General features: G+C 56.8%; 1 protein-coding gene across 1 annotated transcript; it reads left to right on the forward strand.

Annotated features, from left to right (window-relative positions):
- Positions 1-302: 302 nt before the first annotated feature.
- NKX2-3 (NK2 homeobox 3) lies at positions 303-3,673 on the forward strand. Its single transcript, XM_034663123.1, has 2 exons — positions 303-854; positions 2,368-3,673. The coding sequence occupies exons 1-2, from the start codon at positions 494-496 to the stop codon at positions 2,823-2,825; spliced, it is 819 nt and encodes a 272-aa protein (XP_034519014.1). The 5' UTR covers positions 303-493; the 3' UTR covers positions 2,826-3,673.
- Positions 3,674-9,343: the final 5,670 nt, after the last annotated feature.

Raw genomic sequence — 9,343 nt, forward strand, 5'->3', positions numbered from 1 at the left:
CTCGCGGACAAGAAGCCTCCCAGAACTGACCCTGCCCGGGAAGGTACGGCCAGGCGGGACGGGAATCGGTAGTTCGGGCACCCGGGGCAGTGCGGTCTCCCCCACAACGACTTGGACTTCGCGACTCTATACTAGTCCTTTATTTCTGGTAGCGCCACAGCACCCCACTCAGTGGATGCGGGGGGCGTGGTCCACATGAGCCGGAGCCAATGAGGAGGGAGGCCGAGGCGAGAGCCCCGCCCCCGACGTGACGCACGACCCCCGGACACAGGCTTCGCAGCCCCGGCCCCAGTCCCTGCAGTGGCTGTAACAAAACCCAGACCCCCAGGTCCGGGCCAATGGAGGCGATTTAGACTGGAGCCGGACCGCGTCTGTCAAAAGCCCGACTCGGCAGCAGCGGCAGAGTCCAGAAGGAGAGCTGGAGCCGCAGCGCTGCTTCCCCGCCCCCGCCGGGATTTATTGAGTATTTGGACTGGACAATTAAGTGGCCCTGATGATGTTACCAAGCCCGGTCACCTCCACCCCTTTCTCAGTCAAAGACATTCTGAATCTGGAGCAGCAACAGCAACAGCACTTCCACGGCGCGCACTTACAGGCGGACTTGGAGCACCACTTTCACTCGGCGCCGTGCATGCTGGCCGCCACCGAGGGGACGCAATTTTCTGACGGAGGAGAGGAGGACGAGGAAGAAGAGGGCGAGAAATTGTCCTATTTGAACTCACTAGCCACAGCCGACGGCCACGGGGGTTCGGGGCTCTGTCCCCAGAGCTATGTCCACACAGTCCTGCGAGACTCGTGTAGCGGGCCTAAGGAACATGAAGAGGAGCCCGAGGTCGTGAGGGACCGGAGCCAAAGTGAGTAGAGGGGGAAAGAAAACGCACCCGCACATCTGGAGCAATGGCGGAGCGCCCGCAAACAGCTCAAAAACCTTGCCAGCACTGCTTCCCGCCCCTTTAACCTTTGGCAAGGGTCATGCCTCACCCTGGTCAACGACAGCTCCGCAAAGCACAGGTGCCTGCGAGGGAGCCAGGGCGGAGGGAGAAGGACGAGGTGACCCTGACAACTACTCCTCCCGGAGAGGAGAGGCGATGCAAGCCCCCAAGGGAAGGGAGAGTAGTTATTGCTGCCCTGACGCTGATAAGCAACACGGGCTCAGCTGCTGGATTCTGACAACTCACAGCATTTTTGTTCTTCCCAAGACCCAGAGAGACAAGAGCTCCAATCTCTTCCTCTTTCCCCCTAGGGTGAGACGAGGTCTTTGAGGCCAGGACAGCCATCCCCTCTTCTCCAAAAAGATGATCCAGGCAGGTTGTGTTGGCGGGGCACAGGAACTTTGGTAGAGACCAGCCGGGTGGTTTCCTCACTTCTCTGCTTGGAGTTCAGTGTCCCGGCACCCACAGCACCCGGCAGAGGGAAGGGATGGTCGGAGAGTGCGTGGGAACACAGTCCACTACGCGAGTGCATAGCATTCACACCCCTGAGGCACTGGCCTTTTTTGAAAATTCATAATATTATGCTTTGTGTCCCGTGCCGTGGGGCTGCAGGCCGAGTGAAAAACGCGCCGAACTTGGTCCTAGATCCCAGCCGCTCACATCGGATTAGAGATGAATTGGGTAGGGAGATCGGATAACTGAATAAAGCCCTGAGGAAGTGTTTGTTTCTGAGGGAAGAGAGTCAAAGGATCTCTTCCCCAAGAGGAGGTTTGATGTGGCAGCAGCATAGGCCTACCCTCCTGACACTTCCCCCGGGCCTGAAATCGACACGAAACGGTCTAAATCAGTCAAATTTCGTTTTCTCTTTAAGGTAATAGAGACATCGTCACACAGACATTTAGCTGGAGGCATGTTGTCTTTTAAAAGCAAAAAAAAAAAAAAAAATGTTCCTAGGCAATGCAGGAGCGTTACACTCAAGCATTTCCGAACAGATTTATTCACGTAACTCACGCATACCGGCCCCCAAATACCAATATGCGGCACACCTTAAGCTATCCGTGTAACAGAGTGGAAAGCAAATGAGTTTGCAAATACTCTAGTTATTATGTAGTTGCAAACTTTCATCCTGAAAATAGTCATTAGCACTAGCACGCCGAGACGCACATTTAGTAATCTCTCACAGACGCTCAAATTCTAAATGAACCCACACTAACTACCCCTCCCCATGAAACTTGCTTCTGCCCGCTAAGGGCGTTCTGAGGGTACTTGGGCTGTCGCGGGTTCCCATGGCGCCAGTAACCACAAACTTTCCAGAAAGTCCAGGCATTTACTATCTCATGCTCCACGCTGCCACCAAAAGGGCCACAGTGGTCTGGGTTAGGAACGGCGGTTAGGCGGGGAACTGCTAAGGGACGCTGTTGTGCTTCTTCCGCAGAAAGCTGCCAGCTGAAGAAGCCTCTGGAGGCGGCCGGAGACTGTAAGGCGGCGGAGGAGAGCGAGAGGCCCAAGCCACGCAGCCGCCGGAAGCCCCGGGTCCTCTTCTCGCAAGCCCAGGTCTTCGAGCTGGAACGCAGGTTCAAGCAGCAGCGGTACCTGTCGGCGCCCGAGCGCGAGCACCTCGCCAGTAGCCTGAAGCTCACGTCCACGCAGGTGAAGATCTGGTTCCAGAATCGCAGGTACAAGTGCAAGAGGCAGCGACAGGACAAGTCCCTGGAGCTGGGCGCCCACGCGCCCCCGCCGCCGCCGCGCCGCGTGNCCGGAGGCGGCCCCTTTGTGAACGTGAGCAACCTGGGAGGCTTCGGCGGCGGTGGCGGCGCGCAGCCGTTGCACCAGGGTGCGGCGGCCGGGGCTGCATGCGCGCAGGGCACCTTGCAGGGCATCCGGGCCTGGTAGGGACGCGGCGGCTCACGCGGCGGGCGCCCCACTGCAGCCTGGCACCGCGGGACTGAAGCGCGAGAAAGGCTGGATCCCAGGGCCAAGTCCTCTCGTTAAAAAACAAAAAACAAAACAAAAAAACCCCACACACATGTCTCGCTCCCCAGACCCCGGAACACAGCTCCCGCGAAGCCTGGGGAAGGGGGCTGAGGGGCGAGGAGGATGCCCGAGACAGGTCGCGGAGACGGTGTCTGAGGCAGAAACTCCGGCTGGGGGCTGGGAAGGACAATGGCCCCGACTCTGGCCCCGAAGAGAGTGCGAGAGGCTGCGACTCTGGCGGCCGCTTGGTTCTCCCAGAGCAAGAAGACCGTCTTTCCCCTTGGCTTTCCCGCGGCCTCCTCGAAATGTCGACAGAAAACCCAAGGACAAAAAGGAAAAAAGAAAAAAGAAAACCATGAAGGAGAGAAAAATGGGTGTCGTGGCTTGAGAAATCCCCAACCGCTACCGACCCTTCTGCCCCTTTTGCGGCCGGAGCGCCACACCACAGTCGATTTTCCTTTTCCCTGCCGCCTGCCCTCCGCAGCAGATACCTCGGCCTGGATCTCCGGATTGTCAGGGAGTAGAACTCTGCGAGAAAAACCAGCGAAGCAAGATCAAACATTGGGGGGCGGGAGGGGACTGAACAAATCTGGGAGCTGGTGGCCAACCGGAGGTGTTACCAGGTTTCCTTTCTGTTTCATGTTCTGTATTCAGCACATATAATGTATCTATAACTGCATCCACACGCCGTGCACACACCCGCTGCCATACACTACAGGAGTCAATAAACAAGGTGCAATATTTCCAAACCGTTGCCTACAGACTTTGCTTCGCCCTCCAGAGTGAAGAGGTATCGTTTAAACAGGGCGGGAAGGGAAGGAAAAGGTGTGTAAGGGCAAGCAATCTTCCCTGGGCGTTCGCAGGCCTGGCCTCTCCAGGCCCGGCCCCGGGCTGCATATCTTGAGTCCTCTTGGTTTTGTTCCTTAATTTCTCTTTACTCTTGTGGGAGAACAGGTCGGAGATTCAGGGCCTTTGGAGGTCCCTGGCTCTGTAATCCCCACAAGTTTTGCCAGATGCTTGGGCTAGTGTTTGGGCCTGCGCTAGACCAAGGCTCAGACTCTGCCCCACCTCGAAGATCGCCAGGGAAAAGGAAACCTCGCCCCCCGGGCCAGCCGGAGGCGGCGCGAAGGCGGCTCCTTCAGCGGCCGCCGCCGGGGCCTCTAGCGCGCCCAGGGGCGCTGCGCCCCGCCGCGGCCGAATTCTCCCCCTCGGCCGCCCTCCCTTCTCCCCCGGCGGCCGCGGCTTTATGCAGCTCCTTGTCACTTGCGGAGAATGCCTGCGCGAGGCCTGTGCTGCCACACGGCCGATTGTGAGCGTGCCAAGGCGGGTGAATGGGGAGGCCTCAGAGCGCCGCGCCATTGTGGGGCCGGGCCTCGCTGAAAGACGGCTCCGGGCCGGGAAGGTGCGGAAAGAATGGCTTTTTATTGGAGTCCCGAACAAAAGGTGTGGTAGGAAGGCGAAGTCCCCTGCGCGAACAAAAACCCCAGCGCGTCGGGATTGACGTCCCCCCCGAGCTCCCCATTGCTTCTCAGAGCGGGGGCTTTGTGTAGCAGTCTGCTCAACAGAGGGACGGAGAAATGCGCGGGGGTTTTGTTCCCCACTTTTTGTGCTCTGGGGGAGGGAGCGGCAAGGGGGGACGGGGGCTGGGCGGGCAGCAGGGAGGGGCGCGCTGATTAGGCCGGCCAGCCGCGGCGAGGAGATGTTCAGCGGGAGTCGGCGGCCTGAATGCAGGGTCATTATTGCTACAAGTTTAGCAATTTCGCCCTTACAGGAGGGGGCGGGGGCTGCTAGGCTGCTGCGGGGCCGCAGGGCTGGGGATCTGCAGAGACCTGGAGTAGGAGGAGGAAAAAGGAGGGGAGGAAAAGAGGGAGGCAGGCAAGGGAATTCTCCAAAACTCGCTGACCGCCCAGGATGAGGCTTGGACGCGTCCAAAAGGGCCTAGCGGGAGGCTGGAGAGGCGGCGCCTAGGGGCGAAGACCCTCCCTCCCTTCGCCTCTTCTGAGGCAGAAAAACCGTGGAGTTGAGTGTGAGTTATAGTGCACCAGATTGCCGGTCCCTCCGCTCTTTGCCTCCAGTTCCCTCCTCTCCTAAACCTCCCTAGAGCTGGGACAACTCCTCCCACCACCCCTATCACCGCCGTGACGCCCCAAGTCCCCTTCCTAGCGAGCCCTCTTTTGAAGCTATTATATTCCCCTGAGTTGCTTAGGCTAAGGGCTGGGGAGGGTATTCTCGCTTCCTAACAGGTTTCTTCTCACTGCCTGCAGCCTCGAACCACTCATCCATCCATCCAGCAGTATTTACTGAGCACCTGCTAATATATGCTCACTTGCACTGTTCTGGATGCTGGGGATGGTGAAAAAAAAAAACACCCATGTCCACAGGTTTGTGCGGTTTATTTTAAGGAGTGTGCATGGGGAGAGGGAGTTAGACGACAAACAAGTAAACATAAAAATAGGACCAAGTGTGGAAGGGTGGGTTCTTTTGGAGTAGGTGATCAGAGAAAGCCCTGTGGAGGAGATTACATTTAAGTTGATATCTGAATGACAAAAGGGAAGCCAGTCCAAACTGGGCTTTGCTGTTGCAACCCCATGCCTCTGCACTTGCCCTCCCCATGGTATGGAATGCCCTGCCACCCCCATCTTTCTTGTGAACTCTTGCTCCCCCTTCAAGGCCAAGCTTCTTTCCTGAGCCACCCAAGTGGAGGTAATCACTCCCTCGTATATGCCACCAGAGTCTTAGGTACTTTCCAATACCACAACATAGTGTCATGCAAAGATTTATGTGTTTCTCTCCCTGCTTATGAGGTCCTAGTGAGGTCATGGGCGACCAGGTTGACATCGTTTTCCTCTGGGACAGATAACACAGTAAGTAGATGATCATGGGACCAGAGTCCTTAAGTGCCACCCTCCCCAGCACATGCAGTAGCCCCAGCGATGTGGAGCTGTGGCATTGGGTGCTGGCTGCACGGGACATGCTGAGCTGGACTCAGCCCACCTGAGCAGGGCCAAGGCACCTGAAATTGCCCTCCCAAGACACACAACCCATGCAGATCCCAGAGAACAGTCCTGCCTTTGGTACCCTGCAATGCTGCCTGGGAACACAGCTTTGTGCAAGAGATTGTTACCCCTCACCCTACAGCTCAAGACATAGGAAAGGAGGCCCAGAACTTCGTGATGACCTGATACCCTGGGCACAAAGTTTAGGGGATGGGAGAGACATGGAGATAGCGAAGAGAGTGAGGACTCAGGCAGGGGAGGGATGAAGAACTGAGATGTGTATGATAAATCTGGGACCTGCGCCTGGGATCCAATTCTGCTTCTCCAACATTCGCTAGCTGAGGGGTATGGTAGGTGATCAGGAGCACTCCAGGAGTGCTCACTTCCAACGCTGGATTTCATCACCTGTGCTCCAGGAACCCAAGACGCAGGGAGCAGATGTCCTCGCTCCACTGGGCGTTTCCTAGGTAAGCAACTCCTTTTCCTCCAACCTAGTCTGTGTCCTGCGGGTCATGGCCTGTCGATGCTCCCAGCACCAGATCCCTACCTTCCTTGCCCAGCTTCCTCCCGGCCCGCATTAATCTTCCTCCACTCTGCATCCTCTCCTGTTTGGAAAAGAGGCCTGTGACCGTGGTAGAGGAAACAGCACGTTCTATGTATTGGCTTCCACACTGTTTGCGTGTCTTGAGATACTTAAAGCCAGACTGAACCAGCTCCCTCCCTGGTCACTACTCTTCCCCAGGGCCTGCAGTCTCCGGGTATAAATAGCTCCCATCTCTTGGGCTAAAGGATTTCCTTACTGTTATTTGCTGGCCATGGAAGGGTGAAAGCCCTTGACTAGCACAGCTACCTCTCTTTGAGCTCCCTCTGCAGGAGAAAAGACACACCCCACCTGCAGGCCCAAATTGCTGCTTCAGTGAACAGTTTGGTGAGCCAGGAGGAAGAGTAAAATGCCTTCTAATGATCCGTGAGACTTTGAGCTGGTGAAGTAAGTCATCCCTTTGGATTCTGATTTCTGAGCTCGAAGGCAGAGAAGGATAAACCGTATGATTTCAGAAATCATTTCTGGCTCAAACTCCCCTTACTTCCCTGAATGCATGGATAATCCCTCCCTACCCAGTGACTGGTACCACGCTGGGCTCCTGAGGTGGGTAGGCCCTACTGGAGAGAGAGGTGGAATAGGTTAAGGCCAGCAATTTTTTTCCTGCAGCGCCTAAACTTGAGGGGGGTTAAGAGGTTGGCTCTGAAGTCAGGCTTCCTCCATTCTAATCTAAATGCCACCACAACCCAGTGGTAGAGACTTTAAGTAAGTTAGGAGCACTCTGAACCTCAGTTTCCTCCTCTATAAAATGGGTTTAACACTTCTCCGTAGGGTTTCTCTTTTACCTAAGCAAAACGCACAAATAATAAACGTGCAATTAGAGTGTTTATATATGTAAACCAGTCACCTTGGCTTTGAAAATTAAATGAGGTGATCCTTGTAAAAGCAACTTAGCACCGCTGGCTGGTATGCCTCAGGCATTGCACCACTGGTACAGGCCTGGAGGGCGCTAGCTGCCTTGTATGCCCAGAAGCCCAGTACTCTGTTCTGCCTCTGCGGCGCTCCCAGGTCCGCAGGGGGAGCGTGGCAGGCCGGGGGATTCGCCACCCCAAAGCTGCGGGCACGCGTCACCACAGGCAGGCGGAGCCCGGAGGGGCCTGCAGAGCTCGGAGAGCTTCGCGGAGGCTGGGACCTTGGAGGGTTCTGGGGAATTCGACTGAAGGGGAAGGTGAAAGTAGGTGCCGAGCAGAGCGGCGACCCCCTCCTCGGGCTTATCAGGGCGTGGAAGAAAGGGTCGGGAGAAGACCAGCCCTTCTCGGGAGGGCTTCCCTGGGGTCCCGCGCCCCGCTCTTCCCTGGCCCGGCCGGCGTGACCCCGGGAGGGTGGGGCCGGGTGGGCGGGCGCTCCCCTGGAGAAAGGCGCGTGCGGGGGGCGGGTCGGTCCGGCGCCTCACTCGCAGCCTCCTCCTCCGGCGTTCGCGGGTCTGGGCCCTGGAGTGGATTCCCCGGGCGCCTTCTCCCGCGTCGAGGGCCCGAGCCCTGGGAGGCGGGCGGACTCTCCGCCAGCAGAGTTCGGCGCTCCGCCGCGGCTGGGCCGGGCGCGAAGGGGGAGGATCCTCGGGCCCGCGGGGGCAGCGCAGGTGCAGCCGGGCCGGGCGCCGCCTCCCAGACGCGCCTGGCGCGGGAGCGGACCCGCGAGCCCCGGGAGAGCCTGGCCGGCCCTCGCCGTGGCCGCCCAAACCTGCGGAGCCCGCCTTCCCGACGACGCGACCTGGGCGCCCCGGTAGGATGAGCCGGGGAGGGGGCGGTGAGTCCGGAAGGCCTCGGTGGGGAGTCCGGGGGAGACCTCTGCGGGAGGGGGCCCTGGTCCCAAAGCCACATTGGCTCTCTCGAAAGGTTGCGCTTTTTCTCAGCCAGGACTGTGGTAACTTTAGTAGCAGCGAAGTTTTCTGACGGGGCGTTTCGAAAACGTATCGAAGTGTGAAGCACAGGCAGAAAAGACGTCAGTGTAGCCCTGGCTGGATCCTCAGAAGGCGGACACTGCCACGGGACCAAATCCCGGATGAAGAAACAGAACATTACCAGCCCCTAAGTCCCCACGGTTCCCTAGTTGTCACCATCCCCACCGCCAAGGATAACCGCTATCCTGGTTTCTAAGAGCACAGGTTACTTTGCCTGGTTTGGAACATCATATACACGGAAGCCTGTAGTATGGACTCTTACATGCCTGCCTTCTTTCGTTCGTGACCCGTATCGATCTTGCCGCCTGCGCTTGTCGATAGTTCACTCTCGTTACTTCGGAGTATTCCATCGTATGAACGTGCGGGAGATAATGTATCCGTTCTGTTGCTGATGGGCCTCTGGGTAGTTTCTAGTGTTTGCCGTGAATAATGCTGCCACAGACCTTCTAGAACAGCACCCAGCAGAACTTTCTGCGGTGATGGAAATGTTCTCAATCTCTCCTGGCGGGTGAGGTATCCACTAGTCACATCTCGCTCCTGAGCACTTGAAGTGTGGTTGGCTGAGGAATTGGATTTGTCATTTTCTTAAATTGTAATTTATTTAAATATAAAGAGCCACATGCATCGGACACCACAGTTCTAACATGTCTTTTGAAGACTGTAGTAAATGTTTCTATTCAGTATACACCTAGGAGTGCGTTCGCTGTGTCAGAGGGATTGAATACCAGCTTCCAGGTTGTACTGAGCAGTTGTCTCAAGTTGTCGCATTTGTTTTCACTCCCACCAGCAGTAGCACCACATGCTCCTCAACTCTCAATATTTTCATTTCATTTCGTTTTCATTTTAGCCATTCTGCTGAGCATATAGTTAAAACGAGGCTTTTGTTCGCTTTTAAGTAAGATGATGAAAATTGCCACTTAACCATAGTAAACATGATGAT

This window comes from Ailuropoda melanoleuca, chromosome 6 (assembly GCF_002007445.2).
Source record: "Ailuropoda melanoleuca isolate Jingjing chromosome 6, ASM200744v2, whole genome shotgun sequence".
In the NCBI taxonomy this organism is placed as follows: Eukaryota; Metazoa; Chordata; class Mammalia; order Carnivora; family Ursidae; genus Ailuropoda; species Ailuropoda melanoleuca.